Genomic DNA, 22,960 nt, shown 5'->3' with positions numbered 1-22,960 from the left:
AATTGCATCATAGCAATGCACCAAACCCATGCAGTGGTGCTGCATAAAATAAAAACATGCTACACATTGATCCTGTGCAGTAGTGCTGTACTCTGTGCTGTAACACGCCAAATATCCTTACATACCCTCCTTTTTTTTGTTTAATTTGGCTACGATCCAAGCCAATTCCAAAAGAAAAACCTGCTCCTTTTCAGAGGATTTAGCCCTTGTCCAAGCCACAATCGGAAGAAATCTAACTTGCCCCCTTTCTTCTTTTCACATTGTAGCAATCCAACAAAATGAACATTCACGTGCATAAATGAAAAAGTTGCAATCAACACAATATTCATCTGAGTTCATCAGTTTACAAAATGTTCTACATTTGCCTTCCCAATGGAAGTGTCCTTAGTCCACAGTTTCAATTTTATAAGTCAATTGAAAACAATAAAATAAAACAACTAACTAAAACAAATAATTAACATAACAGATTAAAACAATTAATTAAAATAATAAATACGTGGAACTCCATATGTCAGGACTCTTGTCTGCCTCTGATATGTCCCGACCAGCGATGTCACATCATTTGGTTCATTCGAGTACTCTTTCATCTTGGCAATCTTGGAACCATAGGAGTCATCTTTTTTGGCATTCTGGTTATCTTGTCTTCACCTCCACCTGGAGGCAGGCATCTTTTGGTCTTCATCCAGGGGACTCCAGGACTCCATCGTCTCCCGTGACCTCCGGTATAAATAGTTAATGTTCTAAACCAAAATAGAAAAGAAACAGATTAAGTATATAGCACAATACTAACCACCCTTTTGCCAAAAATAAAACATTTCTTTATTCTGAAATTAAACACAGGTTAAAAAGAAAATAATCATACATGAAACAACATTTTAAATTCAATGCATTTTCATTCTGCACACCGACCATGAGCTTCCATTATATATTTTTTTTTTTACTTTTTATATTTATTTATTTACATATATTAGTGTTTATGTGCCATTATAATAATCAACTTTTTAACTTCTCTGTCACTGCCTCCTGACTGTACCCATTTATCTTATCTTTTTGTGTTCAAGGGACTTTCTGTTGTATTGTGTGCATCAGTGGGCAGCAGCCCCATGGCTTTCTGTTTCTACATGCTCAAGCCGCCTGATCTCGTGTCTGGGATGGCATGGCTTGATCTGATTTACATGGACAAACTGCTCTATCGCCGTTTCACCTTCATTTTTCAAAATTTTATAAACCACAGGAGAGACCTTATCTATAATTCCAAATGGCCCCTGCCAGGCTGCTAGAAATTTAGAAGTTTTTTGTTTACTTTTTCCAAAATGAAACTTGTACACCTGATCCCCAACACTGTATTCTCTCACTGATGTTCTTTTATCATAGTATGTTTTAGCACTGTCAGCAGCCCTTTCCAGATTTCTCTGCACAAAAGCAAATGCATGTTGCAAATGCTTCCTCAGTTCATCAATGTACTCATGAACTGTGGATGCACTCACAAGTGTCTGCTCATGTGTTCTGTATAGTAGGTGTTGTGGTAACCCATTTTCCTACCCGTCAAGACCTCAGGGGGCTGACACCTGTTGCTTTGGCAGTAGTTGATCTGATTGCCATCAAAACCAATGGTAAACGTAAATCCCAGCTGGAACCTGCTTCTGCCACGAATTTCTTTAAAATATCCACAACAGACCTATTGCTCCGTTCAACTCCACCTGCAGAGGCTGCCTGATATGCGATATGTAGTTTCCTTTTCACACCCAGTATTTGCCATACCTTACTCATTAGGGTACTTGTGAAATGACTTCCTCTGTCTGACTCTATTCTTTGTGGCAACCCAAACCTTGAGAACACATGGTTCACCAGCAATGTGGCTGCTGTTTGCGCACTACAATCTGGTGCAGGAATACATTCAATCCACTTCAACATCAAACATATCACACTTAAAATGTAACGGTGTCCTCTGCTCGACCTTTTTAAAGGGCCTACATAGTCTATTTTAAAAATCTGACCATGGGAGAGTTAGGCCTCTTTTCATCAATGGTGCTCTATGCATTGGTGAAGCAGGTTTAAATTGTGCGCATACTAGACATCCTCTAGTATATAATTCCACATCTTGGGACATATGTGGCCAGTAAGCATAATCTTTCAGTATTTCCAATGTTTTTTGTGAACCTCTGTGGCCTGCAGTTATTGCATCATGTGCATGTTGTAGCATTAGCCCTCTGAATGACAGGGGTACCACCCACTGTATCTGTCCTGTTATGAACTCTCTAATCATGAGTTCATCTTGTGATCTAATTCATTTTTTATTCTTTAATAGTACCCTCAACTCTTCTTTTCCCATGTAATCATTTTCTGTTAAAGGGTTTTGTTCAGGATCTATTAAATGATTGTAATAGATTCCCAAAATTCGATCATTCTTTTGTGCCTCAATCAAATCTTGGTCTGGCTTATCATGACTCCATTGTACCGCTGGTTGATCTACCTCCTTTGGTGCTTTAGAACGTGTTACTGCATCAATCTGTATTTCACCCAGTAAATCAATAGGTAGCAATTCTCCCATCACAGCCCCAATTTTAGCCAGGTGGTCTGCCTTATCATTTCCCTCCTTATCCTCTCCTGGTGTTTTTAAATGCCCACAAATTTTTCTCCAGTATATTGTTATATCATTCTCCGACACCAATTTGCCCAAGGCTTGTATCATTTTTCCATGTTTAAGTGGCTTTTTGTTGTATGTAATCATTCCTCTTGCTTTCCAGCCAGGTAAATACTCAACAAAACTATTCCGTGCATAGTCAGAATCAGTCACCAGGACAATTTCACTGAACTTTCTATCAACTGCAGTAGTAATTGCTTTATAAATGGCTGCCAATTCCGCCACTTTACTGCTCCTAGCTCCAATCCTCATCCCTATACTGGGCACTCCTTCACATTTCAACCAGACATTTCCTATTCCTGACACTAATTGTTTATTACTGTCATTTTCAATGTGAAAAGCACAACCATCCACATATACAGTTGGGAAATCCTTGCATGTTTTTTCATCAAAAGCTTTGTGTGGTGATTGTTCAAATTCCTGCCAATTAGGTTCCACTTCCATTTCATTTAATATTTGTTCAGCTGCGCAGTCATGTAAGTCAGCTAACCCTTGAGCAATTGGGCTCTTTTTATTTTGTCCATATCTCACTTCTACAGGAAAACCTTGTAATGCCAGCGTCCATGAAGTGATTCTGGACTGCGCTAGATTGCCTGACCTAATTCTTTTACTCTCTAAAAACTGCAAAGGTTGATGATTTGTTTCAATAATCACCTTTTCTCCCTGAACAATGGGGCGAAAATTTTGTAGCGCCCACACAGTGGTTAATAGGGCCTTTTCACATTCATTAAATTTCATTTCAACTTGGGAAAATGCCTTACTTACATAGGCAATTGTTTTGTAATTCAAATCATGTTTTTGTGATAACACTGCTGACATACAATGTTCAGAAAAACCTATTTCTATAAAGAAATCCCTACCTTTTATGGGATATGCTAAACATGGTGCCTTTACCAGACATTCCTTCAGTTTAGCCACTGCCTCAGACTGCTCTTTTTCCCATTTCCAGGGAGTATTCAGTTTAAGCAGTTTAGTCAATGGTTGAGTGATTTCAGCATAATTTTCAATGAATTTTCTGTTATAGCCTGTCATCCCTAATAAACTTTTTACCTCTTTCACATTTTTAGGGTCCTTTAGTTTTTGCATGGCCTCTATTTTTTTCTTTTGTGGATTTAGCCCATGTTCAGTCACTTCATGGCCTAGAAAGTTCACTTTTTTCTTGCACCATTGTGCTTTTTGCAAAACTACTTTGGCGCCTGCTTTCTGCAATTGGCCAAGCACATGTCTTATTTCATCAAAATGGCTTTTCAGGCCTTCATTTTTTATCAAGACATCATCCACGTAAACTATGGTTCCCCTTTCCGCTGCATCAGGCATGGCCTTTCTCAAAAATATGCCAAATTCACTCCCACTATTGATGTACCCAAACGGCGTTCTAAGCCAGGCGTATTGAGTCCTGTCAAATGTAAAGGAAAATAAATTCTGTACCTCCTCTGCCAATGGCACGCACCAATATCCAGAGGTGAGATCTAATGTGGTAAACACTTTTGAACCATGTACTTGAGCTAAGCCCTGATCAATGAATGGCAATGGCCATCTGGACACTGGTACTCTTTTATTTAACTCTCTCAAGTCTGATTCTAAACATGCCAGCGGTAGTCTATACTGGCGTACAAACACTGGACTTCTGCTACACCCTTCTGGTAGTGTGGCCACATGCAAATCAGTTAAACCACAATCATAAGCATCTTTTGCAAATACATCCTTAAACTCCATAAATATCTCCCTCAGATTGTTTCTATCCTCATTGCTGTCACACGCATCTGCTAAGGAGATCTGCTCTTCTACCATTTTGGAAAATTCTAGAAAATCTGGAATTAAGGGAATCTCGGCGCTTTCCTCTAACTGTGTGGCTGTGTCTTTTTGTAAAGCTGCCACTTTTAAATATTTTGGCATATCAGCTTACACTTCAATGGGCTGATTTCCTGTTTCATTTTCATTTAAATTAAATATCATGCAATCCTCTTGATGGCAGCACACTGTCTCATTTGAATCATAAGGATACACAGAATTAATTTTAAATATTCCTTTGGGCTGAGAGTCCAGGTGTTCTGGCAACTCACCCTTGGCATCTACATACTTTTCAGGGATATTTCCAATCACCATGTTATTTAAATCTGCCGTATAATGTGATTTTTGTATGGCCATTCCTAATGGGGAGTTTTCCTCTAAATGAATATCCTGACAACCTTTATTATTTACCATAATTTTTACAGATCCTTCACCAATATCTACCAATGGAGTGTATTCATAATCCAGGCCCTGCTGTTTTATGGATTAATTCAGGCACACACATGCATCAGAGTCTTTCATCTGCTGTCCATTTTTGCATTTCAGTGTTATTGCAAACTGTTTTGTAAATGCAGGAATAATAGTATCTTTCCTCATTTGTAATTCGATTGCATAAAGAACCAGTTGTGCACAATGATAAGCCCTTCTTTTGTATTCAAATTCAGGTGCCGGGCCACCTAGGTGTGACCATATTTTTTGATTAAGGAAATCTAACACCATACACATTCTGTGCATGATGTCATTGCCCATGTAAAATTCATTTTGTGCTCCACTCACTATCCATACATTATGGTAAATTGTTTTCTGCCCAATGCTAATTTTAAGCATGCATCTGCCTGCAATTCGGTTTTCAAAGTCTGGACTGTCCAAACCAGAGACATATTGGTTTTTAATCCTAAATTTCGGGATTTCCTCCCTCTCCATTATTTTTTGCAACAATTTCTCATTAATGAAGCTCCTCTCCTGTTCAAGCGCTAAAGTGGCTTTTATTGTTTTAAAACAGTCATTTATACCAACATGAACCCATGGTTGCTCATCTTCCATGTGTATTCCAGCAAGAGTGGTAATGTGTTTTTCTGAATCTGTTTTAGAAGCAATATTCTGTTTGATTGTTTTCTCTTTTAAATAAAAACGTAATGTGTGCTCATCTATGGCAGTCTGCCAATTTTTCCTTGGGTCCAAGTAGATTTGTACAGGTAATCCTTCATTATCGCTCTGCATTTTGTCTTGACACATTAATATAACAGTGACACTAGGTATGCAACTATTCTGGAGATATACCTCCACAGCATCATTTGTTTTGGCAACGGTGTGACATTCATTTATGTTGCTGTTTTGTGATTTTAGTTTCTTAGGCCTCAATGGTTTTTTGGTTAAGGACCACAGCACTCCATTCACCCCATCTATGAGAGGAGACAATCTTTTCAGGCAATCTGTCCCCATCAAAAATGGAATTTCACTAATAGATGTGATCAATACCTCTTGTTTCATTCTGTGCTTTCCTATTTTTATGTCAACCTCAGTTACACCTATGATGGGCACCTCCTCCCCATTAAAGTTATGCACTGGACCTTGATTTTCCTTCACCGTGATCTGACTCTGTGGGGGTCTCCCTTCATTGATACTCTTTACCAGCTCCTTGGACATAATTGTGGCCTGTGCGCCAGTGTCAATCATAGCAAATGTTTGGCATTTTTCTTCTACAGTTATGGGTGCATAATATCTGTCCTCAACTTCCTCTAATACACATAAGAAGTGTGAATTCTTATTGATTTCAGGGCTCACCTTTCTCAGGCCTTTTTCACTTTTGGCTAAGCACATTGGTAAATGGAAAGACATTTTTCCCTCCTTTTTATCTATTTCTGCGCGAGAGACTTTATTCATTTCTCCATGATCAGAGGTTCTTTTGAGTGTGGCCACTGTTCGCCCATCCATCTGGGTAACATCAGAGACCACATTACAACCTTTCAACTGAACATGTGTAACAACATCATTCAGCAATTTGTCATTGTTTCATTCTGTGCATTTGTGATCATTTAGTGTGATACCAGTCGTGTCATCCTCTTCAAAAATATGTGGCTCAAAGAATTCTTCAGGTGATTGACCCGTACCCTCCTTTTGAGTATTTCCTTTTTCTACCTGTGTTTGGTTATTGTTTTGCTTGCCCTGGGAAGGAGCTATAGCATCCCCACTTACTCCCTGTTCACTGGTATTCCTCATGCATGAGTCATTTTTCTTAAATCTGTCTCTTTGTTCTTTTGGAATTCCAGGTGTTACTTTTTTATTTGCACAAATCTTCAATGTTTGATTTAGTTCTAGGTTAAACCGTACCTCTTTTTTAGAAGTATTTGCATTTTCTGTTACATGTTCATTTATTGGTGCTTTCACTTTTAAATCATTAGGCATCTCAGAGTCATTATGCAATATTACATCAGGGCAATCTGTCTTTTTGGCACTGCAGGTGTCATAAGTACTTAGTCACTTCTCAGAAGCCCCCCGGTCATTGCTAGGGCCATCAGCCCCCTCTTTAGATGGTTGTTTTTGTGCTGTATAGAGCTTTCCTATTTGCTCAGCTAACATTTTCACTTGGGCCTCAAAGCACTGGAACCTTTCCATCTCTCTAGAATCCTCTTTCTGTGGCCTAGGTCGATATTGGTTGTTTTCCCCCTGATTGGATCTATTCTGATGCCTCTCAGGTGATTGATGTCTGTTGGGATGGTTTCTGAACTCTTGATTCATTTGTGGAGGGGAGCGGGGTGCACCCATCCTTTGATTATAGTCCCCTGGTGGGGAATCATTGTACTGACGTGGATTGTAGTTCATGTTTTGCCTCATGCCCTGTCTCTCAGATTGTGGGTACTGGCCTCTATCCTGATTACCATATATCATGGTGTTGGGATCAAATCTGCTCTGTGTCCCCAATGACTGGTAGGGACCATCATTTCTTTGATCTTGATTTTGTCTCTGGTTATTGTTCATACCTGCCATATCAGGCCGATATCCTACCCGGGGTCTGTCCCCTAAATACCTAGGGCTGATGTAGCTCTCCCTATTACTAGGATCATGTGATTGGAACATTGGTACAGGAAAGGGCGATCTTTGTTGATTACCCCTTTGTTCAAGTGTCACATTATTTTTACCTTGGCTTTGAGCAGACTCAAGGGACATTTTGGCTGACCTGATTTCCATTACTGTGGCTGAGGGTTCTTTAGATTTAGGTCTAGTATCTTTCATTTTATCACTTTCTCTACCCTGACAATAGAGTACCTCATATAGTTTTGTGCTTTGATGTACAATCCATTCAAGGGACTTGTCACGGTCAAATTCACGGACCAATTGGGATATGATGTCTTTCTGTAGCCCATAGAAGTATGCAGTTTTAAACTCATTGGAATTTGGGTCAAAAGATACATCAAAGCGAGAAAATGCTCTTTTTAAGTCTTGTAAAAATTGGCGAAGGGATGTATTAGGTCCAGCAGTGATTGTGTAAGCGACTTTCTTTGCCTCCTGCAATGACTGAAAAGGAGAAAAATGATGCCTAATTTCTTTTTCAAACTCCACCCCATATTCTGCTGTTCATTTAATCCCTTATGATGCTGGCTGTCGGGGCATCTAAAGTTAAATGAAAATATTGTCTGTACTGTTCCTTAGGTATCTGGAGTGCTTTAAAAATGTCATGCACCGCTTCTAAGTGATCCTCAATGCAGCATTCAACTCCCTTTTTAAATGGTTTGATCAGGGCTTTAATGGATTTCATTATTTTTATGGGGCTACTTGTTGTAATGCATGGAATTGCACTACTTTGTGATTCAATCCTGTTTTCAGGTGTATGAGATTGGTGGCTGCCCCCAATGGGAGTATCAAATCCCCCAAGGGCGCTGCAACCAAGTTCAGTCACCGGCCCAGTCACTGGAGCACTAGCTCTTTGGGCAGAACTAGAATTCACCTCCACTCCATTGAATGTGGTACCCTGCCGCCTCTCCTGGGACCTGGGAATGCACATTTGCTGTTCTAAGTCCTTACACTTTTTAAGGAGTCTGTTTGCTTAATTTTGCAAATAGTTGTTTTCATCACTCATCTTATTAATCACCTCCTGCATGTCGCACATTTGCATTTGGCATTCATTGAACTCTTTATTTCTCGTCTCTTTCTTGAGTCATTTTAATCATTTCTTGTTCTGCACTCTGGAGATCATATTCTTTTTCACAATGTTCTTTTTGTAAAATCTGCATTTCTGAAACAACCTAATCTTTATCCTCCCTAATGTGATCCACTAAGGCTTTTAAGTGTGCCAATTCTTGCTCCCTATCTTCAAATTGTTTCTTGCTTTTGGATAACTGAGTATCAAAGTCTCTGCATTTTAATTGCATGTCTTTTTGGCATACATCCAATTCTGCTCTCAACATTTCCTGATTTTTACTTGCCCCCTCTAATTCAGTCTTTAACCTGTTAATTAGCTGAGTATCATTCTCTTGCATTCGCAGGGACTTGTTTAAAATAAACCATATTTTGCCGCATAGCCGTATTAAACAGTCTTTCTCTGCACTTTTATCGACTGCATTCAATAATCTGAATTATGCTGCCTTCTGCAAAAATATTGTCTAGTTTTTCTTTCTGCACCTCACCCTGAATGCGGTTACTCCATTCTAACGTGCTATTTAACGACCAATTCCCATGTGCAAACAACTTTGCCTCTAAATATTGCACTAGATCTGAGAATGTGGTTTCCCTTTGTGACATTCTGAAATTCGTTTTTAGTGGCACACTGCTATTATAAAATGGGTTCCCTTTAATGTGCAAATGGCAGTGTGAGACACACTTGCCACGCCCAGTAGGAACTCTATGATCACTTTCCCGGCCTGCAACGCACCATAAATATGTAGGGTATTTTGTGGAGATTTGGGGCCTGACGGTATTTTATTACCGCCGAAAAATAACTTAGCAATAATCACTCCTTCTATTCAGATTTGGCCATGTGCAACAATAATACAGTGGACATGCATTATTTTAGCACCCAGACATGCATATTTGGTATGCGTGGTTGGTATGCGTGGTTGGTGGTATTTTGGTGAGCATAATTCCCTTGTTTCTTTTGTGGCCCCAATGTCCAGAATCCCTTATCTTTGCTTAGATTTTTCGTGTAATCACTAGAGAGACCTCAGACCTACATTTTAGGAATACCACATTTTCAGTGTTGGTGTTAGTGTGCCACCATGTGCGATCTCACTGACTTATTTACGACAGAGAGCTATATGTGGTAATTTTGTGGTAATTTCCACTACCTTATATACGGTAGGGAACTATGTTCAGAGAGTCCCTCTTCCCGTTGGCTCATGTACCTCCAACGAGCTATTCTACAAACAATCACTCTCAACTGTCCATACTGAATATGATCATGCACACATCTGTCTTAAAATGACAATTGCATTGTTTAAAAATCTCCCCTCATCATCAGCACTGTATTGGTAAATAGAAGACACACCACCCGTCTGCTTTCAAATATTTTTCTGTATTATAAAAGTTGCATTTACACACGATCTCACTCTTTACAGAAATAAATAAAACGGCACATTAACAGCATTGTCTGTAATACACTGAAAAAAAAATGGCGGAGAACAGAACACAATTTGCAACATTAACGTGTGATTAAGGCACCGGAATCTCCTTTCCTACTCTGACTGAACATTCTCATACACACTCAGCTCCCACACTTATGTAATTACCTTATCTGTTCAGAGTTTTCTTCAGCTGTTCTCTTTCTGAATGTGGCTCCCTTGAAGATTAACCCCAGTGAAAACGAACGCCTGCCGTTCTCAAACCGGGGTTATTATCTGGAATTCTCAGCTTTTGCAGATAGGAATGTCTCAGCCAGGAAAAAGGTCCTTCTCCCAGCTCTGCCAAATCTTGACTGCCCTTCTCTCCTCAAACTCCCCCCAGCAAAACTCTGATCACTCCCTCTAGCGTGATACTTGCTATGACGCTGCTCCAATCAGAATCAATCATGCCATCTCCTCCTTCTCTACACAATGGCTCATTTTTATAGTAATACTTTGTAACCAACTGATTTCCTGTTCTTTCGAGCTCTTTTGCTTCCTGTAATTATGTGGACAGGGCAGCAGAGAAAAAAAAATGGATGTGCGTTTAAAAGTTCACTTTCAGAATAGGCCTAATTCTGCAGTGGAGACACATTTTTATTAGTGGATTATGTTTCATTAGTCAGGTTAGTTATAAGTAATGTTAGTTATTATTTTCAAATGTGTCTCTCGCACCATAGGCATTTCAGGTGAAAAATAGTGTGCATTTTTGAATGTGCACGTGTGCTTTTAACTGTAAAAATAGATTTGCATCTTATATGTTAAAATCGTTTTTGACTGAATAGCCTGTCTTTCCTTGTTAATCTGGTAACACATATAGCAATGCACCGCACACTTGTGGTGGTGCTGCAAAAAAAAATTGCTACCTGTACAGTAGTGCTGTACTCTGTGCTGTAACACGCCAAATATCCTTACAAGGTCCCCCCTGTTCATAGACAGTGAACTGTCCCTCTATGTGAAGAGGAGAAGGAGCACTAAAAAAAAGGCATTGATGTGTTCTGGGGAAAAAAACAAAAAGAGACATAGTGAGAAGCTGGCGGATATGTTTTCCTGAGGTGCCGTGGCATAAAGCAGCCTCACAGGGCATGGCAGCGGTGTGAGCAACGCGTGAAGAGACAAGTAGAGTTAACTGGACAGATGGGCCACATCAGCAGTGTGGTCCAGGGGAAGGTGTTAAAATGGGCCAGTAAAAGAATGACATCAGAAAGAGGCATGGACAGGGGTGCAAAAGTCTGGGGTGGCTTGGGCGAAGATGGTCTTCATCCATCCTGCTGAGCCAGAGACCGAGCCAGTGCTAAAAGGATCAATAACAGGTCAGTTCATCACAGCACTACCATAGAATGAAGACATGCGAGAGTAGGCCTTAAAGAGGATTGTGCTGTAAGCTGTCAGTCCTCAGAGGCCCAGGCCATGGGGGCATCCTGGGGAAAAGAAGTGCCTCTCGGTGGAAGAGCCAGTTATGGCACAGGCTTCCAGCATCAAAACCACCGAAGGGTGGCCTTGCCCACCCAGGCACTTGTCAATGGGAAGGTGATCACCACCCTCTTAAAATAAACCTATGACCACTGTTAGGCTGGCCTGCACACCCTGAGTGGGATGAGACACTGTGAGCATTCCATGACAAGATTGGAGTATAAAGGGCATGTCTGGCAGAGCACCCATCGGGCTGGAAGGAGTGGGTGGGCCCTGTCCACTGGAGGAGGTGAACAGGTCAGTCAGATACTTTGATGCGAGTGGAAAAGCTCAGCCCCATCAGTGGGTGACTTACTAGCACTATCAGAAGTACAGGTCTAGGAATCAATTGAAGGTACTGTAAGGATATTTGGCGTGTTACAGCACAGAGTACAGCACTACTGCACAGGATCAATGTGTAGCATGTTTTGTTTTATGCAGCACCACTGCATGGGTTTGGTGCATTGCTATGATGCAATTGTCTCAAGCTAATGTGTTGCCAGTGTAACATGGACATATAAGTAAGGGCAGGTTATTCAGTCAAAAACGATTTTTACATATAAAATGCAAATACATTTTTCACAGTTAAAAGCACACATCTGTACCTTCAAAATCCACACCATTTCTCACCTGAAATGCCTATGTTGCAAGAGACACATTTGGTAATTAACAAACTAATCTCACTAACAAGACTAATAATTATAACTCATTAATAAAATAATGTGTCTTCACTGCAAAAAGAGGCAGACTCTGAAAACCAGTTTTAAACACACATTCAAGTTTTTTTTTTTCTTTGCCTTCCTGTGCTCTGTCCACAGTAACTGCAGGAAGCAAAGACTTTGAATAAGCAGGAAATCAGCGTGTTACAGTTGCAACTGTACAAGAAGAACCATTGTTAAAAGTAGGAGGATAGAACATGATTGATTCTGATTGGAGCACGTCACATCAAGCATCATGTTGGAGGCTGTGACTAGGGCTTTGCTGCAGAATCTGGGGGAAGAAAGGGAGAGACATCTTGACACAGCTCGAAGAAGGACGGGGTTGACAGCTGGGCAGGCCTGATTCCTAAAGCAGATTCAACTTGGTTGCAGAGACTGGCTTTTCCAGTCAACAAGTCCCAGTTCGAGTGACGGCAGATGCTTGTCCTTGCTGGGTGAACTCCTCCAGAAGGCGAACAGCCAAAGAAGTTACATGCTGAATAAGCCTGGTAATTATCTCGCTGAGGTGTGGGGGCTGTGTGTGTACGAGAATATTCAGTCAGTGTAGGAAAGGAGATTCATGTGCTTTACTCACGTGTTTAATGTTGCAAATTGAGTTCTTGTCTCCGCCACTCTCTTTTCAGTGTATCACAGATAATGCTGTTACTGTGCTATTTCATTTATTTCTGTAAAGAGTGAGATCGTGTTTAAATGCAACTTTTATAATACACAAAAATATCTGAAAGCAGACGGGTGGTGTGTTTTATATTTACCAATACAGTGCTGATGATGTGGGGAGATGTTTAGACAGTGCAATTGTCATTTTCAAGGTAGCTAAACATAAGATTTGGCTGCAGCCGTGTGCACAATGTAATTCAGTATGAGCAATTATAACTAACTGTGTGTGTTGTAGTCTGCCGGAGGTCTATGAGTCGGCAGAAAGGGAGGCCCGGGACATAGTTCACTATCGTATATAAGATAGTGAAGAATACCACATGATAGCTCGCTGCCGTAGATAAAACAGAGAGAAATTGCCCATGGTGGCACACTAAAAATGAAAATGTGGTGTTCCTGAAATGCAAGCCTGAGGTCTCTCTAGTGATTACACGAACAATCTAAACAAAAATAAGGGGTTCTGGATATTGGGGCCACAAATAAAACAAAGGAATTATGCTCACCAAAATACCACCAATCACGCATACCAACCACGCATGTCTGTGTGCTGAAATAATGCATGTCCACTGTATTATTGTTGTACATGGCCCAATCTGAATACAAGGAGTGATTGTTGCTAAATTATTTTTCGGCGGTAAGAAAATACCGCCAGGCCCCAAATCTACACAAAATACCCAACATATTTATGGTGCGTTGCAGGCCGGGAAAGTGATCACAGAGCACCTACTGGGTGTGGCAAGTGTGTCTCACACTGCTATCGGTACATTAAAGGGGAACCCATTTCATAATAGCAATTTGTTACTAAAAACGAATTTCAGAATGTCACAAAGGGAAACCACATTTTCAGACCTAGTGCAATATTTAGAGGCAAAGTTGTTTGCACATGGGACGTGGTCGTCGAACAGTACCTTAGAATGGCGTGACCGCATTCAGGGTGAGGTGCAGAAAGAAAAACTAGACAATATTTTTGCAGAAGGCAGCATAATTCAGGTCTGCCTTACAAGATTATTGAATGCAGCCGATAAAAGCGCAGGGAAAGCCTGTTTAATACGGCTATGCGGCAAAATATGGTTTATTTTGAATAGGTCTCTGCGAATGCAGGAAAATGATACCCAGCTAATTAACAGGTTAAAGACTGATGTGATGGGACAAGTAAAAATCAGGAAATGTTAAGAGCAGAATTGGATGTATGCCAAAAAGACATTCAATTAAAATGATATATGGTAATCAGGATAGGCCCCGATATGTGGATCGATTTACTGATAATGGAAATCAACATAGGGGCCAGTACCCACAATCTGAGAGACAGGACATGAGGCAAAACGTGAACTACAGTCCACGCCAGTACAATGATTCCCCACCAGGGGACTATAATCAAAGGATGGGTGCAACCCGCTCCCCTCCACAAATGAATCAAGAGTTCAGAAACCATCCCAACCGACATCAATCACCTGAGAGGTATCAGAATAGATCCAATCAGGGGGAAAACAACCAATATCGACCTAGGCCACAGAAAGAGGATCCTAGAGAGATGGAAAGGTTCCAGTGCCTTGAGGCCCAAGTGAAAATGTTAGCTGAGCAAATAGGAAAGCTCTATACAGCGCAAAAACAACCTTCCAAAGAGGGGGCTGATGGCCATAGCAATGACCGGGGGGCTTCCGAAAAGTGACTAAGTACTCATGATAACTGCAGTGCCAAAATGACAGATTGCTCTGATATAATTTTGCATAACGACTCTGAGATGCCTAATGGATTAAAAATGAAAGTACCAGTAAATGAAATTGTGACAGAAAGTGCAAATACTTCTAAAAAAAGAGGTACGGTTTAACTTAGAGCTAAATAAAACAGTAAAGATTTGCACAAATGAAAAAGAAACATTAGGAATTCCAAAAGAACAAAGGAACAGATTTAAGAAAAATGACTCATGCATGGGGAATACCAGTGAACAGGGAGTAAGTGGGGATGCTATAGCTCCTTCCCTGGGCAAGCAAAACAATGACCAAACACAGACAGAAAAAGGAAATACTCACAAGGAGGGTACAAGTCAATCACCTGAAGAATTCTTTGAGCCACATATTTTTGAAGAGGCTGAAAGGGCTGGTATTACACTAAATGATCACAAATGCACAGAATTAAAAAATGACAAATTGCTAAATGATGTTGTTACACATGTTCAGAGGATTGTAATGTGGTCTCTGATGTTACCCAGATGGATGGGCGAACAGTGGCCACACTCCAAAAAACCTCTGATCATGGAGAAATTAATAAAAAATCTCGCGCAGAAATGGGTAAAAAGGAGGGAAAAATGTCTTTCCATTTACCAATGTGCTTAGCCAAAAGTGAAAAAGACCTGAGAAAGGTGAGCCCTGAAATCAGTAAGAATTCACATTTCTTATGTGTATTAGAGGAAGTTGAGGACAGATATTATGCACCCATCACTGTAGAAGAAAAATGCCACACCTTTGCTATGATTGACACTGGCGCACAGGCCACAATTATGTCCAAGGAGCTGGTAAAGAGTATCAATGAAGGGAGACCTCCACAGAGTCAGATCACAGTGAAGGAAAATCAAGGCCCAGTGCATAACTTTAATGGGGAGGAGGTGCCCATCATAGGTTTAACTGAGGTTGATATAAAAATAGGAAAGCACAGAATGAAACAAGAGGTATTGATCACATCTATTTGTGAAATTCCATTTCTGATGGGGACAGATTGCCTGAAAAGATTGTCTCCTCTCATAGATGGGGTGAATGGAGTGCTGTGGTCCTTAACCAAAAAACCATTGAGGCCTAAGAAACTAAAATCACAAAACAGCAATATAAATGAATGTCACACCGTTGCCAAAACAAATGATGCTGTGGAGGTATATCTCCAGAATAGCTGCATACCTAGTGTCACTGTCATATTAATGTGTCAAGACAAAATGCAGAGCGACAATGAAAAACTACCTGTACAAATATACTTGGACCCAAGGAAAGATTGGCAGACTGCCATAGATGAGCACACATTATGTTTTTATCTAAAAGAGAAAACGTGCAAACAGAATATTGCTCCTAAAACAGATTCAGAAAAACACATTACCACTCTGGCAGAAATACACATGGAAGATGAGCAACCATGGGTTCATGTTGGTATAAATGATTATCTTAAAACAATAAAAGCCACTTTAGCGCTTGAACATGAAAGGAGTTTCATTAATGAGAAATTGTTGCAAAAAATAATGGAAAGGGAAGAAATCCCGAGATTTAGGATTAAAAACCAATATGTTTCTGGCTTGGACAGTCCAGACTTAAAAAACTGAATTGCAGGCAGATGCATGCTTAAAATTAGCATTGGGCAGAAAACAATTTACCATAATGTATGGATAGTGAGTGGAGCACAAAATGAATTTTACATGGGAAATGACATCATGCACAGAATGTGTATGGTGTTAGATTTCCTTAATCAAAAAATATGGTCACGCCTAGGTGGTCCGGCACCTGAGTTTGAAGACAAAAGAAGGGCTTATCATTGTGCACAACTGGTTCCTTATGCAATCGAATTACAAATGAGGAAAAATACTATTATTCCTGCATTTACAAAACAGTTTGCAATAACACTGAAATGCAAAAATGGACAGCAGATGAAAGGCTCTGATGCATTTGTATGCCTGAATGAATCCATAAAACAGCAAGGCCTGGATTATGAATACATTCCATTGGTAGACATTGGTGAGGGATCTGTAAAAATCATGGGCTAAATCCACAAAAGAAGAAAATAGAGGCCATACAAAGATTAAAAGATCCTAAAAATGTGAAAGGAGTAAAAAGTTTATTAGGGATGACAGGCTATAACAGAAAGTTCATTGAAAATTATGCAGAAATCACTCAACCATTGACTAAACTGCTTAAACTGAATACTCCCTGGAAATGGGAAAAAGGGCAGTCTGATGCAGTGGCTAAATTAAAGGAATGTCTTGTAAAGGCACCATGTTTAGCATACCCCATAAAGGACAGGGATTTCTTTATAGAAATAGGTTTTTCTGAACATTGTATGTCAGCAGTGTTATCACAAAAACACGATTTGAATCACAAAACCATTGCATATGCAAGTAAGGCATTTTCCCAAGTTGAAATGAAATTTAATGAATGTGAAAAGGCCCTATTAACCACTGTGTGGGCGCTACAACATTTCCGCCCCATTGTTCAGGGAGAAAAGGTAATTATTGAAACAAATCATCAACCTTTGCAATTTTTAGAGAGTAAAAGAATTAGATCAGGTAATCTAGCGCAATCCAGAATCACTTCATGGACGCTGGCATTACAAGGTTTTCCCGTAGAAGTGAGATATGGACAAAATAAAAAGAACCCAATTGCTCAAGGGTTAGCTGACTTACATGACTGTGCAGCTGAACAAATACCAAATGAAATGGAAGTAGAAACTAGTTTACAGGAATTTGAACAATCACCACACAAAGCTTTTGATGAAAAAACATGCAAGGATTTGCCAACTGTATATGTGGATGGTTGTGCTTTTCACATTGAAAATGACAGTAATAAACAGTTAGTGGCAGGAATAGGAAATGTCTGGTTGAAATGTGAAGGTGTCCCCAGTATAGGGATGAGGATTGGAGATAGGAGCAGTCAGGTGGCGGAATTGGCAGCCATTTATAAAGCAATTGCTACTGCAGTTGATAAAAAGTTCAGTGAAGTTGTCCTGGTGACTGATTCTGACTATGCACGGAATAGCTTTGTGGAGTATTTGCCTGGTTGGAAAGCAAGAGGCATGGTTACATATAACAAAAAGCCACTTAAGCATGGAAAAATGATACAAGCCATAGACAAATTGGTGTCAGAGAATGAGTTAACAATATACTGGAGAAAAATTTGTGGGCATTTAAAAACACCAGGAGAGGATAAGGAGGGAAATGATAAGGCAGACCACCTGGCTAAGATTGGGGCGGTGATGGGAGAATTGCTACCTATTGATTATTTAATGGGTGAAATACAAATTGATGCAGTCACACGTTCTAAAGCACCAAAGGAGGTAGATCAACCGGTGGTGCAGTGGAGTCGTGACACGCCAGACCAAGATTTGATTGAGGCACAAAAGAATGATCAAATTTTGGGAATCTATTATAATCATTTGATAGATCCCGAACAAAATCCTTTAACAGAAAATGATTGTATGGGAAAAGAAGAGTTGAGGGTGTTATTAAAGAACAAGACACGAATTAGATTACAGGATGGACGCATGATTAGAGAGTCCATAACAGGACAAATACAGTGGGTAGTACCCCTTTCATTCAGAGGACTAATGCTACACCATGCACATGATGCCATAACCGCAGGCCATAGAGGTTCACAAAAACATTAGAAATACTAAAAGATTATGCTTACTGGCCACATATGTCCCAAGATGTGGAATTATATACTAAAGGATGTCTAGTATGCGCCCAATTTAAACCTGCTTCACCAATGCATAGAGCACCATTGATGAAAAGAGGCCTAACTCTCCCATGGTCAGATTTGCAAATAGACTATGTAGGTCCTTTAAAAAGGTCGAGTAGGGGACACCGTTATATTTTGAGTGTGGTATGTTTGATGTCGAAGTGGATTGAATGCATTCCTGCACCGGATTGTAGTGCGCAAACAGCAGCCACATTGCTGGTGAACCATGTGTTCTCAAGGTTTGGGTTGCCACAAAGAATTGAGTCAGACAGAGGAAGTCATTTCACAAGTACTCTAATGAGTAAGGTATGGCAAATACTAGGTGTGAAAAGGAAACTACATATCGCATATCGGGCGGCGTCTTCAGGTACAGTTGAAAGAAGCAATAGGTCTGTTGTGGATATTTTAAAGAAATTTGTGGCAGAAGCAGGTTCCAGCTGGGATTTACGTTTACCATTGGTTTTGATGGCAATCAGGTCGACTCCTGCCAAAGCAACAGGTGTTAGCCCCCATGAGGTCTTAACAGGTAGGAAAATGGTGTTACCACAACACCTACTATACAGAAAACATGAGCAAACCCTTGTGAGTGCATCCACAGTTCATGAATATATTGATGAACTGGGGAGGCATTTGCAACATGCATTTGCTTTTGTGCAGAGAAATCTGGAAAGAGCTGCTGACAGTGCAAAATCGTATTATGATAAAAAGACATCAGTAAAGGAATACAGTGTAGGGGATCAGGTGTACAAGTTTCATTTTGGAAAAAGTAAACAGAAAAATTCTAAATTTCTAGCAGCCTGGCAGGGGCCATTTCGAATTATAGATAAGGTCTCTCCTGTAGTGTATAAAATTTTGAAAAATGAAGGTGAAACAGCAATAGAGCAGTTTGTCCATGTAAATCAAATCAAACCATGCCATCCCAGACATGAGATCAGGCAGCTTGAGCATGTAGAAACAGATAAAGTCCCTTGAACACAAAAAGAGAAAATAAATGGGTACAATCAGGAGGCAGTGACAAAGGAGTTAAAAAGTTGATTGTTATGATGGCACATAAACACTGTAGCATATGTAAAAATATATAATATAAAATAAATAAATAAATAAATGCACATATAACGGAAGCTCATGGTTGGTGTGCAGAGAGAAAATGTATTAAATATTGAATGCTGTTTATGTGTGCTTGTTTTTTTTAACTTGTGTTTAATTAAAAAAATAAATAAATAAATAAATAAATAATAGAAGGAAAAAAAATGAAATATTTTTACCAAGCATGTTTTATTTTTGGCAAAAGGGTGAAGTTAATATTGTGCTATGTACTTAATTTGTTTATTTTCTATTTTGATTTAGAAAAATAACATTATTTGGTCGGAGGTTTCGGGATCAGAGCCCACGGGAGACGATGGAGTCCTGGAGCCCATGTGGATGGATTCCGAGAAAGCCCAAAGAGGGGTGAAGACCAAGGCTGCAAAGCGATCAGCATTGAAGATGATACCGATGATATGGTTAATGATGATGATATTTGGAGGGATCTTCAAGAATTCAGAAGCACAGGTTGTCATTGAACCTGGACCAGCATCTGGTATTGCGGTGGAAGAGGCACCAGGATTCATCATGAGTGATAGAAGGATGATTTTCCAAAATATATACATACCATTAAATCCTGAGATTTTGATTGAAAAACACTTGAACAATACCGGAATTAAGATTGAACAGACTAAAGAGTGGCTGGAAATAAGAAAAGAGGACACTAAGCAGTCAATAAGAGATATATTAAAGCAATTGGAAAAAACATTTGTGAATTCAGCAGACATTAAGAAGAAGAGAGGAAAGAGAGGTGCGGTGATGCTCGCGATATCAATGGTAATGTCTATAGTTGGAGCAATAATAGGTACCACAATATCAACAGCCAATTCTATTTCGGTAGGAACACTGAGTACTAAAGCACAACAACTGAGTATTGACCTAGAAATAATACAAAAAACATTAGATGGAATTAGAGGGGGACTGGATGAACAAGTAAGATTCATAAATGAAACTGCAATCATTCTAAATGAACAAGCGGATGTAATGCAACGGGCGACTAAAATAATACTTAAGCATGCCAGAACTTTAAATGAAATATTGAACATAATGAGTCCTGTTGATAGACTATTAACGAATTATATGAGAGAAGTTCAAACTGCAGTTTCACAATTGATTCAAGGACATATTCCATTGTATTTTGTTTCGCAGGATATCATTCGTCAAATGATAGAAAGATTGACCAGGAGGGAAATTGACATAATACAGGTAAAAATTGCATTCGAAATGGGGAATGCAATGCCGTTATATGTGGACTTGGAAAGACTAGAGATCGGATTTTTGCTATGCATCCCATATGTAGCCCCTGAACTTATTTATCAAACGAAGTGGGTACACAATGTGGGATTTTGGCAAGAGGACAAATTCATTAAGATTAAGACTCCAGAAGTGGTGGCATTTCAGTCATGGGAACCTGAAGTTTATTTAATACCAAACCTGGAAACATGTGTAACATTTAAAGAACAAAATTATATGTGTCCAGGTAAACCGTTTGTTCCTGATGCCACAGATGCTATTTGTGGTTTGAAATCTGGCCCAAGTATATCAGAGGGATGTGAAGTGATTATTAGTAATATGGGGAGTGAAGAAATGGCACAGGCTAAGATGGTCAGAGGTAAATGGTTGGTCAGCACCTGCTTATAAAACATGACGGTAGTACATTTAAACCATGGAACATACGTGGTTAAACAGGTGAAATATAATGTTTTTTTTATTTACAGGTTCCAAAGGATGCAATTGTGTCAATTGGGGGATTAACATTGTTTCATGTAACAAATGATGTTTGGGAAAGCCAAGTGGAAAATATCGATTTTTTTCCAAAGGGATACTTTTCCAATAGATCCGGATGTGGAATATTTATTGAATCACAAAGAAAGACATGTTATAAAAATGAATTTGAGAAAAAACAATATTACAATTAGTAATCTGGGCATAATAGAAGTGGAAAGATTTAATTGGGGAACCTGGGGGGAACGCTCAATAGTGGGTTTGGCTATCCTGGTGCTAATCATGGGTGGATGGTTGATTGTGCTATCAGTAAAAATGAAAATGTTACTGATTTTACTAGCTACGTCAGGAAGAGAAAGATATCCCAATACACATGCATTTTAAAAGAAAAAGAAAGAACAAGTTGTTTTTAGGAATTGGCTTGGATCGTAGCCAGATTCTAAAAACAAAAGGAGGGTATGTAAGGATATTTGGCGTGTTACAGCACAGAGTATAGCACTACTGCACAGGTAGCAATTTTTTTTTGCAGCACCACCACAAGGGTGCGGTGCATTGCTATATGTGTTACCAGATTAACAAGGAAAGACAGGCTATTCAGTCAAAAACTATTTTAACATATAAGATGCAAATCTATTTTTACAGTTAAAAGAACACGTGCACATTCAAAAATGCACACTATTTTTCACCTGAAATGCCTATGGTGCGAGAGACACATTTGAAAATAATAACTAACATTACTTATAACTAACCTGACTAATGAAACATAATCCACTAATAAAAATGTGTCTCCACTGCAGAATTAGGCCTATTCTGAAAGTGAACTTTTAAACGCACATCCATTTTTTTTTCTCTGCTGCCCTGTCCACATAATTACAGGAAGCAAAAGAGCTCGAAAGAACAGGAAATCAGTTGGTTACAAAGTATTACTATAAAAATGAGCCATTGTGTAGAGGAGGAGATGGCATGATTGATTCTGATTGGAGCAGCGTCATAGCAAGTATCATGCTAGAGGGAGTGATCAGAGTTTTGCTGGGGGGAGTTTGAGGAGAGAAGGGCAGTCAAGATTTGACAGAGCTGGGAGAAGGACCTTTTCCTGGCTGAGACATTCCTATCAGCAAAAGCTGAGAATTCCAGATAATAACCCCGGTTTGAGAACGGCAGGCGTTCGTTTTCACTGGGGTTAATCTTCAAGGGAGCCACATTCAGAAAGAGAACAGCTGAAGAAAACTCTGAACAGATAAGGTAATTACATAAGTGTGGGAGCTGAGTGTGTATGAGAATGTTCAGTCAGAGTAGGAAAGGAGATTCCGGTGCCTTAATCACACGTTAATGTTGCAAATTGTGTTCTGTTCTCCGCCATTTTTTTTTCAGTGTATTACAGACAATGCTGTTAATGTGCTGTTTTATTTATTTCTGTAAAGAGTGAGATCGTGTTTAAATGCAACTTTTATAATACAGAAAAATATTTGAAAGCAGACGGGTGGTGTGTCTTCTATTTACCAATACAGTGCTGATGATGAGGGGAGATTTTTAAACAATGCAATTGTCATTTTAAGACAGATGTGTGCATGATCATATTCAGTATGGACAGTTGAGAGTGATTGTTTGTAGCATAGCTCGTTGGAGGTACATGAGCCAACGGGAAGAGGGACTCTCTGAACATAGTTCCCTACCGTATATAAGGTAGTGGAAATTACCACAAAATTACCACATATAGCTCTCTGTCGTAAATAAGTCAGTGAGATCGCCCATGGTGGCACACTAACACAAACACTGAAAATGTGGTATTCCTAAAATGTAGGTCTGAGGTCTCTCTAGTGATTACACGAAAAATCTAAGCAAAGATAAGGGATTCTGGACATTGGGGCC

General features: G+C 39.6%; 1 protein-coding gene across 1 annotated transcript in view; it reads left to right on the top strand.

The window, feature by feature from the left end:
- Positions 1–22,566, top strand: part of LOC138481579 (uncharacterized) — a 34,834-nt gene extending 12,268 nt beyond the window's left edge. Inside the window, exon 2 of the mRNA XM_069613783.1 lies at positions 19,631–22,566. Coding sequence (XP_069469884.1) covers positions 19,631–21,007 — 1,377 coding nt within the window. The 3' untranslated portion in view covers positions 21,008–22,566. The remainder of the gene's footprint in view (positions 1–19,630) is intronic.
- The last annotated feature ends 394 nt before the right edge of the window (positions 22,567–22,960 follow it).

Source organism: Ambystoma mexicanum, chromosome 5p (assembly GCF_040938575.1).
Source record: "Ambystoma mexicanum isolate Mex_15411 chromosome 5p, UKY_AmexF1_1, whole genome shotgun sequence".
NCBI classification, from domain to species: Eukaryota; Metazoa; Chordata; class Amphibia; order Caudata; family Ambystomatidae; genus Ambystoma; species Ambystoma mexicanum.
Note: the sequence above shows the minus strand (reverse complement) of the source record. Positions and strands in the feature narration are given on the sequence as shown.